This window comes from Nymphalis io, chromosome 23 (assembly GCF_905147045.1).
Source record: "Nymphalis io chromosome 23, ilAglIoxx1.1, whole genome shotgun sequence".
In the NCBI taxonomy this organism is placed as follows: Eukaryota; Metazoa; Arthropoda; class Insecta; order Lepidoptera; family Nymphalidae; genus Nymphalis; species Nymphalis io.
This window is the reverse complement of record NC_065910.1, coordinates 918,120-934,950: the sequence shown is the minus strand read 5'-3', so window position 1 is coordinate 934,950 and position 16,831 is coordinate 918,120. Positions and strand designations below refer to the sequence as shown.

Sequence of the window (16,831 nt, the reverse complement as noted above, 5' to 3'; positions counted from 1 at the left end):
CTCTTTCTTACGTACAGCGTTAAACAAGAATACCAAGCATATGTCCTGACAAATTAAGTTTAGAAATTTCGAACAACAGAGTCGACATTGTCTATGCTGCTCTTCTCTTTGTCTATGCTTACAACGTATATTCAAGAGTCACAGATAATGAGTCTTCCGTTAGAATAACCGACAGAAATGCAAATGTTACGGTACGGTGACAATGTCTGATGGCGGATGTCGGCAATTTGGCGTATACTTCGATGTGACGTGCGCTATGCAGATTACTATAGCGGTGTTAGGTGATTTTGTTATAAGTCGGAGCTACGAATAATACTGACATGTCTGTTATCTCAAAAAATATTGTTATCCCATATATGATTTCTTAGTATTAATTACAATTAGCCGAGATGGCCTAGTGGTTAGAACGCGTGAATCTTAACCGACTAACCCGGGCAAGCACCACTGAATTTTCATGTGCTTAATTTGTGTGTTTATAATTAATCTCGTGCTTGATGGTGAAGGAAAACATCGTGAGGAAACCTACAAGGGTCTAATTTCATTGAAATTATGCCACATGTGTATTCTACCAACCCGCATTTGAGCAGCGTGGTGGAATAAGCTCCAAACCTTCTCCTCAAAAGGGAGAGGAGGCCTTAGCCCAGCAGTGGGACATTAACAGACTGCTACTACTATATATGATTACTCCACGCTGCATCGTTTGTCTACCGAATAAGGCTCCTTATTTCAAGCTCCGGGGCAGTAAAAAGTAATTAAAATTTTCTTTTAAGAAATCAGGAGCATTCCAAATTTGAAATTCCCAGCGTTAATGCTCTCGAAAGACAAGTAAAGCTGTTGCAGCTCCTGAACATTATTACGGATTATTCAGAGCCATTGCTAATATTATGGGTAACTCAGACTTTGTATATGTGACGTATTAGTGTCATCTTATCAATTTTATATAGAAACCTGCCCTTATAAGGCAGAGAACATACAAGGTTAGTTATACATAATCGTGGATTGTATGGATTCTGTGAGCGATAAGAGCTAACGTAACGTTTTAAAATGACCGGTTCTGTTACAATCTTTATTCATTTATTGTTCATAAATATATTTTAAGTCCATAACCAATATAATGTGTGATAAATATCCAAACATATACGGTAAACATAATTAAGCGTTGTCATAAAATTTATTGTATTTCTTACAACATAATGAATATACGTTTTGCTCTATATTATAACAATAGATATACTTCAAGCATTATCAATGACGTACGTACATTTAAATGAGTTCTAATTATGAAGATATTTTAATCAATTGTTAAATTATAAATAAGGGTCATGTTATTATAAAAAGGTGACACATGACGCCCGAAAGACGTGTAATACAAGATTTCTATTAAAAATAAAGATCGAAAAATCAATCACTTCTCCTCCCATAATCAAGCAAATAAAATATAAAGAAATGGACACCACAAGAAATGTTCCTAGAATTCGGTTAATTTTTAAAGGTTACTCATAAAATAGAACTGAACTTCATACACAATCAATTGCCTCATCCATATCTTACGAGTCTACATCAGCTTTACTCAGCGACAGCGGCGCCAAGTATCGTGCGTGAAATAACGCACGTAATATTATAATCGTCTAGGATAAATTGCAACTGGCTTCACTTGTATAGATAATAAATATCACTATGAAAAAGTACATGGTGCACCGATATTATTATATTATTTAAAGCACTTTAAGCGCTAACTAGGCGGGAATTAATCGAATGTCTTAAATAAATAAGGTCTTATGTTCTTAAATTCAAGTGACAAAAAGCCAACGACACGCGGTGTTCCCAGGCGGTCACCCATCCAAGTACTGAACGCGCCCGACGTTGCTTAACTTCGGTGATCGGACGAGAACCGGTGTTTTCAACGTGGTATGGACGTTGGCAACTTCTCTAAAAAAAAGACTGCTAGGTGGATTTTCTTTTCTTCGTAATGAAAAGTAAGGTAACAAAATTAGAGTTGCTTCATATGGAAGTGAGATTATATTTATCGACTTTTTATGAGAGTTACTATTTAGTACATAAAATATCGTACAATAAATTTATAAATAATGTCCTCCAGACCGATTTCGGACACGGCGGCCAATCTCAAGAGAGATTAACCAACTACGCAGGAGATATTATAGTGCACAAGTATGTGCGCAAACACAAGTGCACTCTCTATTCCATAACTCTCATAATCCGATGGGACGGCAATCTGACACGACCGGAAAGAGTTCAGGCGCAGGACCAACGGCTTTACGTGCTTTCCGAGGCACGAGAGTGAAACACTTCCAACTTCCAGACTCCCGGCTGCAACTGAGAATTTTCTAACAGAAAAACCCAATAATTTTTTATTGGCCCGACCTGGGAATTGAACCCAGGACCTCCGGGTCTGCGGCCTTACATCAAGCCAATAGACCAACGAGGCAGTCAATAATAAATTTATTAATAATAAATTAAACAAGGAGCACATAACGAATTACTTTTAATTGAAGAAATAAATTATACTCTATTCGATTGATTATTATTGACTTCATAAATTATATTAAAAATTGTTGGCTCTAAAATTTTTACCAGTGTCGAGTTATTTATTTATTTATTTATTTATTTATTTATTTATTTATTGGAAATAGTTACACCATCGACTTATCACTAACACATTCACTTAGCATTAGATACAGGGTATTAAATCTAGGTGAATAAATCATTACAGGTGTAAACAACATTGACCTTAAGATAAAGAGTTGACACTTGACATCCAACATCTAAGCCTGTGGTCTCCTATAAACGCCATTGGTCGCATATAGCGTCACATCGTAAGCCAAGACGCGTTCTATAAAAATGTTGTGGTCTCTTAAGAACACTGATGTCGGCCATCTCTTATATCGCCAATGCGTCACTAACCTTGGGAACTAAAATATTGTGACCCTCGAGCCCATACACTGGCTGACTCAACTTTCAAACCGAAGCACAACAATACAAAGTACTGCTGGTTTGCGGTAGAATATCAGATGAGTAGGAACCTATCCAGACGAATTTGGTCAAAGTTCTACCACCGAGTAATACGTGTAAGTATGTTTATTACTGTACCATCTACTCGGTTTCTTTTTTAATTAGGTAGTTCAGTCTTGTTATAAAGGGCCTATTAATTAGTAACTAAGCATTGAGCTGTATTATTTCCTGGTCTTTTTCGATTTTACCTTAAAGTATAAATAAATAAAACAAAACATTCGTACAGACAGTATCTCCGTACACATATATATGTATATATCCTACATAATGTATAACACACGAGCACAATGATATTCGAGAAAGCAATCACCGACTTCCTCACGATGTGTCGGTATGTCAATTGTTTTTGATATAGGTCAGTAAAGTGACAACCTATTTGAAGTGAATGATTGGGATTTAATAGCGGTGCTGAAGGACTCACTTCATTACTCACCCATGAAATTTTCACAACGAACTTACAGTAATATATTATTTTGTTGCGTATATTTTTGAAATGTTATAATTATTACGGTCAATATCGCATATCACTTTCTGACATTTTACGACTGTTTCCTGCGGTGTTTTTCGAGTTTGTTCTTACCGAATAGCCCACATATTAAATAATAGCGATTTTTCGTCTGTTATTTTTGTTTATTTAGCTCTATCAATTATTGATTTAAATCGCATGTTAAAGGCTTTCATTAATAAGGCATGTTAATCGATATATAATAAAAAGCTTGCTGTTTCATTCAAGTATTTTGATGCAGGATAAAATAATTGTATTTAAGTAACGTACTTATGTATATGATTTAACATTTTATGTATTGTGATTGTTAGACAAGAATTACTAAAAAGTTTCTTGTCGGTTCTTCTCGGTTAAATCTACGTATAAACATATAAAAAAATAAAGTTTATTTTGATTATGAATGAAACTTCTCTGTCCGCGATTATCGTTGTATTTGATGGCAATGTCTATTGGCGGAGGTGACCACTTACCATCAGGTGACCCATTTGCTTTTCGCCTGCCAATTTTTTGTAAAAAATGTTGGTCACCATACTCGCTACATTCTAATACTTTGTTGAACTGTCATTGCAGGAAGTTTTATGTATTTTTTTATTTTAAAATATATATTTTTGAGTATGTAATTTATTTTATGTACAGACATTTTCAGAAAATAAAAAGAACAAAATACACATTACAAATTTAAAGCAAAAACACGCCATCTAAAGAATACATACTACATGTATTATGTAGTATTATGTACTATTGCATGTAATATGTACTACATGTATTATGTCAGCGTCTTGGGTACAATGCCACAGGACAATCTTTTAGACGGCGTGTTTTTGCTTTAAATTTGTAATGTGTATTTTGTTCTAAGTATGTAATTACACTGGGTCATTCATGCAACATTGGTAGATAGATTCAAAGTATTTTGCTTTGGCGATCGGCCAGTAAGTGTAATATATATAGTGTACACCAATTTTTCTACAATTTATAAAATAATATAATAATATCCTGGGATATTTTTCACACACGACCATCTGATCCCAAATTAAGCTTGTACAGAGCTTGTACTATGGAAACCAGACAACTGATATACTACATATACTATTTTTCTTTTGTAAATACACCCAGACCCATGTTCATGCACGCAAATATCTGTCCTGGGTGGGAATCGAACCCACAACCACATGAAAGGCAAGCATCCACCAACTACGCCAACCGGCTCGTCAAACAATTTAAATGTAAAAGAATACAATTGGAAAGAACATAAATAATTTAATTTAAAATCATTGTCCAATTAGTCAATAGCAATATGAAGAAAATATTATATGCAAATTCAAGTGAAATAGGGCTTTTTCCGTCCGTTTTTTGTGATAGGAGATTTGTTAATACAAAGAAAAAAAAACATTTATTTACATAATTTCTTATTTAAAAATATTCGTGTAAAAATGTATTTTATCTCGGTAAGAGATATAAACAACTCGGGTAAGTCGTAGACCAAATGTCTCCGTAAAATATGATGTGTTTTAGAATTCTTTTACTTAAATCTTGTAGCAAATTTAACTTGTTCGCGTCTCATACAGCTTGTATTTCGAAGAAGGACAGTCGCATATAAATCCGTCTACATACGAAACGATATTTCTATAATTTATAAATTGTCTAAATCGTATTAGAGATAACGTTCCAATAATTAATTAAGTAATAAATTTGAGAGGTAACCTATTTGCTTGAAAATTTTCGTAAATCATTCGAAATTATTTCTAAATATTGATTTTTTTATTTCAAGTATATTAATCACTCATTGAAATGAAAATAATTGCATGCTAGTGGAAAAAGTAAGGAAACCTGCATTAAGATATTATGTATATATAATGATTATATCCGGCATTATGTAATTTATAAGCCTAATATACTTCTTATTATTGTAATCAGTTGATCATTTATTTCTTTAATATTTTGTATAATACGAAACAGCCTTTATCTTAAGAAAGTTATCGCCAACGCTTGATAGATTTATGCATATTAGATACCAAAATTGTGTGTGTATTTATATCTATAATATATACATATAATAAAGCTGCAGCAGTGTCTGTACATTTAATAACTTGAAATAATCAAGAATGGATCGATGTAATCGAGTTCGGTCACACCGGCCATTCTAAAAGGACTTTCTACATCGCAGGACATATTATAGTACACAAGTTAGTGCACAAACACATGTGTGCTCAATATTTCCTCACGTGACTGATGGTAGGGCTTTGTGCATGCTCGTCTGGGTAGGTACCCACTCATCAGTTATTCTATCGCAAAACAGCAGTACTTGGTATCGTTGTGTTTCGGTTTAAAGTGTGCCAGTATAATTACAGGCACAAGGGACATAACATATTTGTTCCCAAGGTTGGTGGTGCATTGGCGATGTAAGCTATGGTTAACATTTCTTACAATGCCACTGCCTATGGTCGTTGATGACCACTTACCATCAGGTGGCTCATATGCTCGTCCGCCTACCTATTCTATATAAAAAATACCATGGTACAGCAAATCCGACACGATTGAAAAGAGTTTTTATATCCTGTTGAAATTGAAGGATACGGGTACTAACTAAACGCTTTATTTATTTTTATACTGGTGGTAGGGCTTTGTTCAAGCTCGTCTGGGTAGGTACCACCCACTCATCAGATATTCTACCGCTAAACAGCAATACTTGATATTGTTGTGTTCCGGTTTGGAGGGTGAGTGAGCCAGTGTAATTACAGGCACAAGGGACATAAAATCTTAGTTCCCAAGGTTGGTGGCGCATTGACTATAAGCGATGTTTGACATTTCTTACAATGCCAATGTCTAAGGGCGTTTGGTGACCACTTACCATTAGGTGGCCCATATGCTCGTCCACCTTCCTATTATATAAAAAAAAATATGAATGTTGTTTTTAATTATTAATTGGCGAAGTTAAAAGATTGTTGACAATAGTCGAAGAGTCAGCTAGTCAAGAGTTTCGATATAACTGGTTCAGTTTATCTCATAGATATAATATATGTCAATCGATAAGACCCTAAACCGAAACACGTTTTATGTTTAACTGTTGCGTATCTGATATCGGTCATCTTAACTATATTGTTACTTTGTTTATAGATGTGATATCCGTATTGGAATAAAGCTGTTTAAATGGAAAGTGATTTAGTACTTGATACGTAGTTTAAAATATTATTTAATTTATATACTAGCTTGTTCTATCTTGATCTATTTCCTGGCTCATAAAGCTACAGATTTGTGCTTTTGGGTCCAGGTTGCAGTGTGAACTCATAACGCTCGTTAATTTTTAACAATTAAAAAAAAATCTAATCTGGACAAATAACAAACATACGTGTAGTTTAACATAGCAGTATTATTTATTAAAATGATATTGGAAAAATTAAAGTCGATTAGCTAATACACACTATATTTATTTTATGTTTATATTTTTTATTATCATTTAAGATGTTTAGCATTTTGTCTTTCGCATCGCGTAATTACCAATAAAGTATGGCAACTTTAAAATGTTAAACTTTATGTTCTCCTCAAAAAGAGGAGAGGAGGCCTTTAGCCCAGCAGTGGGACATTCACAGGCTGTTACGGATGGCAACTTTAAACTTCTAACTTGTAAAGTGTTAATTTTTAATTATAACTGCATGTCATGTTGGTATTCCTAAATAACTAAATAAATAAATATTCACATAGATTCGAGGTCTGGGCTGGAGATCATAATCAGCAAAATATATGAAGAGCTAGATTTCTCCAAACGCTACGGACTACTACGATGATAAACAAAAAAATATTGGTATTAGAATGTTCACTTGAACTTTATTTATATAATTCACATAGAATCAATATAATAAATAAAAGTTTACTAATTACAATCTTGCGGTGAAAGATATACCGTAACCGTACCGTAACAGCCTGTGAATGTCCCACTGCTGGGCTAAAGGCCTCCTCTCCTCTTTTTGAGGAGAAGGTTTGGAGCTTATTCCACCACGCTGCTCCAATGCGGGTTGGTAGAATTCACATGTGGCAGAATTTCAGTGAAATTAGACACATGCAGGTTTCCTCACGATGTTTTCCTTCACCGTAAAGCACGAGATGAATTATAATCACAAATTAAGCACATGAAAATTCAGTGGTGCTTGCCCGGGTTTGAACCCACGATCATCGGTTAAGATTCACGCGTTCTTACCACTGGGCCATCTCGGCTTTTTTAAAGTGAAAGTGAAAGATATAAAAGATATTATTTAAGTAACTGCGGTGGATCGGAATTGCGATTCAAAGGGGAAAGGCTGCTGGCATTCCACGCGGTCATATTTTTACAGTAGCTATTATTTTTTTTTTATGTGTAAATATTTAAGTTCTTAATGTTTAAATAAATTATATGTAATGTACTTAGTAAGTGCGTCTGTGAGCAGCTTGATACCAACATTCCTTTGACCAAACAAGAGTAAATAAACAAAATTCCCGGGCATTTATTGACCATTCGCGTTACGAATGTGGCGTGTCGTGTTCCTCGTGATATTTAGCGGTGAGTACTAATTAGTTTTGTACTTAATTAGTCCAAACAATTTGCCGACAGTAGAATGAGAAACGATGTCAATGTACTGTGGATAATTTACTTGAATGGTAGTTTGATATATTTTTGACTTCGTGACATTTATATTTATGTTATTTACTACGAAGCTGCGTTTGGTAATAAACCTTTGAACTAAAAACAGCTAGAGATGCATAACTTTTAGTAAAATTGTAATGACAAAAAGATTATTTAACGTTGTAAAAGTACATAATATACATATCAAAATTTTAATCTTTAATTTTTCTGACCATTTCAGTTCAAATATACAGATTAGGCACAAGGATCGCAAGGCTTGAATTCGATGGATAAAAATTGTTAAGAAATTCAGTAATTTCTTTCTTGCTTTTATACAAAAAAAATTGTCGTCTCAGTTGATATTATTACTTTATCTTATTTTATCATGCTTTTTATAAAGGATCAACAGTCTGTCAGTTTTTCGACTGCCATGATGACCCAAACTTCGAGCCAGACGAGGGACCTCTTACTGAGCTCCAGTTCACGTGGCTTGGAGCTTTGCAGTATATACATGGTAAGAATTACTTGAGCATTTTATGTATTTGTGTCAGAAATGTGAAATGACAAATAAGCCAACTGGTGATGAGATAATAATTTATCCTGCCGCACCTAATCCCTATTTTTTTTTTTTATAGAATAGGAAGGTGGACGAGCATATGGGCCACCTGATGGTAAGTGGTCACCAAACACTCTTAGACATTGGCATTGTAAGAAATGTCAACCATCACTTATAGCCAATGCGCCACCAACCTTGGGAACTAAGATATTATGTCCCTTGTGCCTGTAATTACACTGGCTCACTCACCCTTCAAACCGGAACACAACAATATCAAGTATTGCTGTTTTGCGGTAGAATATCTGATGAGTGGGTGGTACCTACTCAGACGAGCTTGCACAAAGCCCTATCACCAGTGAATTATATAACCTATTGTTTTGTTCACAGTAAAAAATGGTACACCACACTACTTTAGAGTTCCAAGAGTGGTTCTCATTAGTCAGCAATTCGTTCTCTCAACAGCTGTGGACGCAGCACATATACCTGATGGATATGCTTTGTTAGTACGAACGATTTTACTTTTTTTATGTTATAGTTAAGCGGACGGGCTAACGGGCTACTATATGGTAAGTGGTCATCGCCGCTGAAAAACATTAGCTATGTAATAAATACGTACTTGTAGAATATGTTTTTTACCATAAGAATTATTTCAATTGATAATTTACATTTTAGTGACACAGAATACCTTTACTTATAATAAATAGAGTAGTACGTGATTTTTTGCCGAAGATTACAAGCACAAATCAGAACAAGTATTGTGTATGCTAAGGATATAGGTTACTTTTGTCTACTCAACACCTGATCCTGATCTCCCCAAGACGCGGTCGAAGACGTAAGGGAAAACTAGTATTAGAAATGAAAATATTTATTATAGGTAGCAACGGTTTTCATTATAGGGGCAATATTGTCTTCGGAGATTACGAACGTGATGAAGGTGAGTGTAAGATCTCCATAGAAGATTTAGCAGCGGGTATGGAGTGCGAGCCTGCAGTACTATTAATGCCCATAGCTGACGTTCTCTTGCACCCTGAGTACAAACATTTTGAAACAAAAACAAGCATCGCTTTGTTAAAACTTATCTCACCTGTAAAATCGAGTAAGTGGTAATTGTATACAGTATATTTTATTATATTTAATGTGTCATGTATTTTGTATTGAGATACACGTATATAAATGTATTTTAAAGTTTTTTTTGAGTCATTTCTTTTGATGCAAGCTGTGTTTTTTTTTATATAATATCATATTTTGATAATTTTTACAAATTTTTTAGAGTATATGGTACCAGCTTGTCTACCTTTCAAGAATTTTTTGATTGGAAAAAATGGAAAGCAGACAACGGAAAAGATTTATCATGTCGACTTTGTAAGCGGTCGGTATACACTTTTCCGGTTTAAATAGTTAGTCAGACTGGCTCATACGAAATACCAAATACTGCCCGTATTTGGTATTTCGTATGAGTGTAGATTAGCTTAATAGCTATATTCAAGTACGTTCTTAGAAGCATTCTTAAATCGTGATGTTACAAGATTAAATTGAACGTAAAGCTATTCAAATCCCATTTATTAGTTGTTGAAATCTTTTTATGGGAAATGTTAAAAAGGTCTGTGGAGTTTTAGTATTGAAACGAATATCTAAGCTTTGTAAATGTTTGATTTTAGATGTTCCAAGAGATTTCTTGGAAGAAGAAAAGGAAGTATCCCGTTTAAATTTACTGCCAAGGGAACTGTGCTACTTGTACGATAATCCCCCGGTAAGCCACTTTTCTTAGGCTACACATTTAAATTTTATAAGAATATTCTTTGAAAATAATTTGGTATATTTTTATCAAATACAAAGATCTTGCGGTTAGTCATCCCGTACGTAAGCTCCCTGCTATGAGGTTTTGTTGATTAATTGATGTCCTCCTGACCGATTTCGGCCACGGTGGTCAATCTCATGAGAGATTAGCCAACTGCGCAGGATATAATATTGTGCACATGTATGTGCGTAGATGTACATGCACTCTGTGATTTTGTGCTTACTTTGTAATCAGAATATAACCCGTGGACCTAAGGATCGTATGGCGTGCACCACTGGTTGCGGGTTCCATTCAGGATCACCAAGTTTAGTACACGAACATACTGGTCATTGGTCTATCGTCTCGTTATCCCAAGGTATTTTTTTAATTTAAAACTGTGCTATTCTATAAGAACTCACATTTCATTGAAAAAAAACCGACTTACGGGAGTACGTCGTCGTACGTACGTTTAGATGCGCGTATCCTGTTACAATTATTATTATAATAGACAATGTCGGATATCATTTTCTTTAATAATATTTCACGATTTTATTGTGTACTCACTAAACAGCTCATATTTATGTAAGTACGTAGATGTTTGAGGATGTAGTAGTAATAGCCTACAGCCTACCCTATATACCACTGTTGAGCTAAGTGCTATCATTTTTGAGGATAAGAAAAGACCATAATATGGCACATATTCACTTGAAACTAAGATCACGTGGCATTAAAATATTTACAGTCGTATATTTAATGGTATATAAGAAACGGTAGCTTCATTTCCTCCAGTATATTCTGGTTTCTTCACTACCACCGAGTACGAGATGTTTTAAAGTTAAGCAAGTAAAAACTTAGTAGTGCATGGATTTGAATTTGGGTCTTTCGGTTAAGATTTACATATGACAGGAACTGAGACATCTTGGTTCCTGGTGATATGATCACGTGTCAGGTGTTTATTAAAAAAATGTTTGCTGTTCAGGTGGTTCTCCTTGTCCAGATCCGCTACGTACCCGTCGACCACCATCACCGCCTCGTCATACACTTATACATCCGTATGTTCCTTGGATCACCGCTGCGATTACTGGAAAGGCAGTTGGTGCTTTTGCGAAAGACGACCCATTTGGTGAGAATTGTTTTGTGATTAATTAGAGATAAATTTGTTAAATCTAACTAATCGTACCAATAAACTATACTTTAATTACGGCTATTTAAGTTAGCTAAGCAATACTAAGTATTGCTGTTTGGCCGAAGAATACGTGATGAGTGGGTTGTACCTACCCAGACGGACTTCAGCAAAGTTCTTAAACTTTTAATTTTTATACCACTTTCATAGGTTACGTGATGCCCCGTTCCTCTTTATACGACATGATCGGACATCGCTGGGTCGGTCATTGGTGGATGGGTGGTCTTCGCTGCTACGATAGAGGAGAGGCCGCCCTAGACATCTTTAGATTTTACCACGAAGTATTCCAAGTGAAACCTGTGACATTGACCTACCTTACGTACTATTTGGAGGTAGGTATCATTGAAAGGTTTGGATGAATATGAAACTTGGGCAAAAGAACATACAACTATTTGTATTTACTTACATTTCAAATGCAAGATACGAATCGTTTTGTGACTTACTCATAAGTTTTTGTAATTAAACTAGCACTAATGGTAATTTGCATATATGAGAAAATATAAAAATATATATATACCATATACGAATGACGGTAATGGCTCGATTTCACGGAAAAGGTTATATGTATGTAAAAGTTAAAATATATATATCAAAATGGTGTTCGGAGTTATTAGACCCTTTAAAAAATATTGTTTGCTTTACTGCTTTTTTATATTGTTGTTTGACTGACTCGTTGATCTAGTGGCTAGATAAAAGGCTGCTGCGGCTCAATTTCCAGGTCAGGCCAATAAAAAGTTATTGGGTTTTTCTGTAGCAGCTCGGGGTTTGGAAGTTGAAAGTACACTCCCGTGCCTCGGAAAGCATGTAAGGCCTGCGTCTGAACTCTTTTCGTCGTGTCAGATTTGCGTCCCATCAGATTATGAGAGCTAGGGAGTAGAAAGTAAACCTGTGCTTGCCCACACACTTGTGTGTGTGTTGTATTATGACCTGCGCAATTAGCTAATCTCTCTTGAGATTGGCCGCCGTGGCTGAAATCGGTCTGGAGGACCTTATACTTACTTATATTATTGTTTCATATGAATAAAAACGCACGAATAATGCATGTATGTATTAGATTTCTGGTGCTCATGACACGATGATAATCTGCGTAAAAGTTGGAATGCCATATCAACTGGGGCAGCCTAAGGTTTGGCAACTGGATAGTCCGGAAGTGAAGGTAAGTATAATTGAATGGAATTGAAATCCAACTGTCGTCATTTAATAATAATTAAGTAATTTAAATTCGGTTAAATGTTATTTTTAGCCAATTTTACCCTATCGCTATATATATATACATACTATATATTAAAAAATCAAGTGCCTACCGCTTCTGTCTGTCTGCCTGAACGCGATATGGTCAAAAACTACCGAACGGTTTTTCATACGGTTTTCATCATTGGATAGAATGATTAATGAGGAAATTTTTGATATATAATTAATTATTTGGTTTGGTGTAAATTTGCTGAAATATAACGATAATTATTTTACTGGTGGTATGCCGTATGTTGTGAGTGAGCCAGTGTAATTAAAGGCACAAGGGACATAACATCTTAGTTCTCAAGGTTGGTGGCGCATTGGTAATGATGGTTAAGATTTCTTTCAAGGCCAATGTCTTTGGGCGGAGGTGACCACTTAAAATCAGGTGGCCCACGTGCGCATAGCCCAATAATATTATTATGTATTACAATATAAACATTTCATTTAGACAATTATTTGACCCGTGCGAAGGTTTGCTAGTTTTTTATAAAGTATACATAAGTATATACAGAATTATTTTAAGAATCTTAGCCGAAGATTGCAGCTTTAAATCCGAACTAAAGGTACTAATGTAATATGAATCGATTTTGTTTATTTTATATGGTCGTAATCCAACCCACCCAAGTAGGTTGGTACAACTTCGTTATTATGTAATGTGCCGACAATTACAGGTTTACTGTTTATAAAAATAAATCATATACATTAAAACCATTGGTCCGCTATAAGTAAATGCTGTAAATATATTGTTTTAAATATAACGTAAATAAGTATGATAGAAATTAAGATTTTCACTTTAAAATTTTAATATTTTTAAAAGCAACGCAAAAATTTACTCAATGTTAAAAGCAGATGAAAATAAAATGATTATTAAACGGTTTTCTGTTGAATATTTAAATATGCTTTCGATTATATGTAGTTCTCTTATACAGAATACAAATTTAACTGTGACATTCTAATATTAAAAATGCGAACGTGAGTTTGTTTGTTTGTTACGTTTATGACTTTACTACTCAAGCGATAAACAAACGACGTTGACGTCTATTAATCTCAAACGTATTAGCTGAAAGTCTGTAAAATGAATGAACGAACGAACGAATGAATGAATTAATGAAAGGAGGAATGTATTACATGACGAAATCGCAATACGAGAACTACGTTATATTTCAGGTAAGAGTACCTCTCGTGACATTTGCTCACCTCTACAAGTTCCAAGTAGAAGCTTGGGGGTACAATTCCACCGAATCGGAGTCCTCATCGCAGTCATCTTCATCAGTTCAAAGTCGTTCGGATGAAGTTGCCGGTCGTTAAGCAGGTTAAGAATAGGGGAGATGCTGGTTTATTTATAATAAAATTGAAACATGAATACAATGTTGTTGTTTTTACTTACTGTTTACCCGTCAAGACTTTGAATTAAGACAGTACAGTTTTTTACAGGATTTGCGTACACAGAAAAACCCACCAAGTTTTCACCGCAATCAGACCAATATTAGAAACGCATAGACAATAAACGTACAGACATTCGTTTTTATTTATATATATTAAAACTATAACTTTTGAGAGCGTGTATAGTTTAGTGGTCAGAACACCTGAATTTCAACCGAAGATCACGGTTTCGATCCGGGCTTACATTTCGTAGTTTTATGCGCTTAATTTGTTTTTATAATTCATATAACGCTCGGCGAGCAAAGTCTTTCAAAATATACTTTATTCCAGTTTAATTATTTGACAATTTCAATTGTAACATAAAGCTACCAACGATTCGGAATGTGGATTCTACCGAGAAGAAACGGCAAGAAACTCAATAGTTACGTTTTTTTATGAATCCAATTACTATTCCTGTAATGATCATAGACAAGTATGTTTATATATCCTGTAACAAATATCGACGAATCCAAACTCTTCTATAATTTATATAATATCGCAAATAAGCCTTATTTTTTTTAATTAGTTTTAAATTTAGTTACGATAAATCTAAAATGGTCTGTGGAATATTATAATAGAATCAAATAGGTAAAATAAAACATCGTGAGCATGTTTCGAATGAAAATCTGTTTCCATCACCATCATGCTTACTCAGGATTCAAACTGGAATACAACAATACTAAATATTGCTGTTTGGCAGTAGAATATTTGACGAGCGGCTGGTTCCTACCCAGACAGGCTTACATAATTAACACCAAGTATTCATAAAGTATAATAATGTCCTCCAGACCGATTTCGGTCACGGTGGTCAATATAAAGAGAGATTGGCAACTGCGCAGGAGATATTATAGTGCACAAGTGTGTGCGCAAACACAGGTGCACACTATTCCCTAACTCTCATTATCCGACACGACCGGAAAGAGTTAAGGTGCAGGACCAACGGCTTTACGTGTTTTCCGAGGCACGGTAGTGTTAAAACTACCAACTCATAGACTTCGAGCTGCTATTGAGAATTTTTGACAGAAAAACCCAATAACTTTTTTAGGCCCGACCTGGGATTTGAACTCAGGACCTCCATATTTACGGCCTTACATCTAGCCACTACACCAAAGAAGAAGTCAAATTCTTAAAGTATTACCTTAAATCATTTGAGCCGACAGTTATACGTTGTATTCAATATATTGACATCAGTACATCTAAGTTTAACGTTTGTTAAAAACTGCAAAATATTGCACACATCGTTTCAGCTAGAAGCAAGTAATAATAATAAATAAAGACGTATAAACATACATACATATAGATCACGATTCCTACGATACTATCGATTAATCTGTAGGGCGTGTCTAATAAATCGTTTTGCTAACTAGCTCTTAGAGTATGGGGGTAAGGTTGGAAAAAAATGATATAACACTTTTTATCATTAATGTATTAATTATTATCATACACCTGTATAATGTCACATAATATATTATTGTTACTATTTAACCAAGGTTATCGACATAGCCCAAAGGATTAGTAAGCTGAAGTTGCAGTGGGCTGGACACATATGTCGCAGAACCGACGACCGTTGGAGTAGACGTGTTTTGGAATGGAGACCACGCCTTGGCTAACGTAGCGTAGGACGCTCTCCAGCTAGGTGGAGTGAAGATATACCCAAGGTGTCTGGCAGCGGTTGGGGATTGGCAGCTGAAAATCGAGCTCAGTGGTGTGCCATTGGAGAGACTTATGTCCAGCAGTGGATGCGAAAAGGGTGATGATGATGATGTTGATGATTTAACCTGGTTTAAAAGTCAAAGTCGCTGGTCGAACCTGGACCGCAGGTGATGATTAGCGCAGGACCGAGGTTGATGACTTGCAGAGAGAGATAGAGCAAGGCCAATACCCATTAGTGGAATAAGGAATATAAGGCTATAGATGATGATGACGAACCCTCTCAAGGTTTCACTTAGATTGTACAAGGCTTGATGTAAGGCCACAGACCCGGAGGTGCTGGGTTCAATTCCCAGGTCGGACCAATAAAAAGTTATTGGGTTTTTTCTTTAAGAGAGTTCTTAGTAGCAGCCCGGAGTCTGGAAGTTGGAAGTGTGTATACTCCTGTGCCGCAGAAAACACGTAAAGCCGTTGGTCTTGCGCCTGAACTCTTTCCGGTCGTGTCGGATTACCGTCCCATCAGATTATGAGAGTTAGGGAATAGAAAGAGCACCTGTGTTTGCGCACACACTTGTGCACTATAATATCTCCTGCGTAGTTGGCTAATCTCTCTTGAAATTGGCCGCCGTGGCCGAAATCTGTCTGGAGGACATTATTATTAATATTATATTAGTAATAGGTTGTAGGTTCTTTAGGAAACATGTCGTGGTTTGTTTGATAAAAAACGTAACAGTACAGTAACAGTAACAGCCTGTTAATGTCCCACTGCTGGGCTAAGGCCTCCTCTCCCTTTTGAGGAGAAGGTTTGGAGCTTATTCCACCACGCTGCTCCAATGCGGGTTGGTAGAATACACATGTGGCAGAATTTCAATGAAATT

The 16,831-nt window shown here is 35.4% G+C and overlaps 1 protein-coding gene and 1 non-coding gene across 2 annotated transcripts; one reads left to right on the top strand and one right to left on the bottom strand.

The window, feature by feature from the left end:
* Nucleotides 1-1,803: 1,803 nt before the first annotated feature.
* LOC126777731 (5S ribosomal RNA) lies at nucleotides 1,804-1,922 on the bottom strand. Its single transcript, XR_007670079.1, has one exon. It is a non-coding gene; the product is annotated as a 5S ribosomal RNA (ribosomal RNA).
* A 6,612-nt stretch (nucleotides 1,923-8,534) lies between these two features.
* On the top strand, nucleotides 8,535-14,189 carry LOC126777439 (uncharacterized). Its single transcript, XM_050500448.1, has 10 exons — nucleotides 8,535-8,643; nucleotides 9,073-9,184; nucleotides 9,582-9,781; nucleotides 9,956-10,054; nucleotides 10,344-10,435; nucleotides 10,718-10,838; nucleotides 11,442-11,585; nucleotides 11,796-11,977; nucleotides 12,700-12,801; nucleotides 14,049-14,189. Exons 3-10 carry the CDS (start codon nucleotides 9,658-9,660, stop codon nucleotides 14,187-14,189), a joined length of 1,005 nt encoding a protein of 334 aa, XP_050356405.1. The 5' UTR covers nucleotides 8,535-8,643; nucleotides 9,073-9,184; nucleotides 9,582-9,657.
* The last annotated feature ends 2,642 nt before the right edge of the window (nucleotides 14,190-16,831 follow it).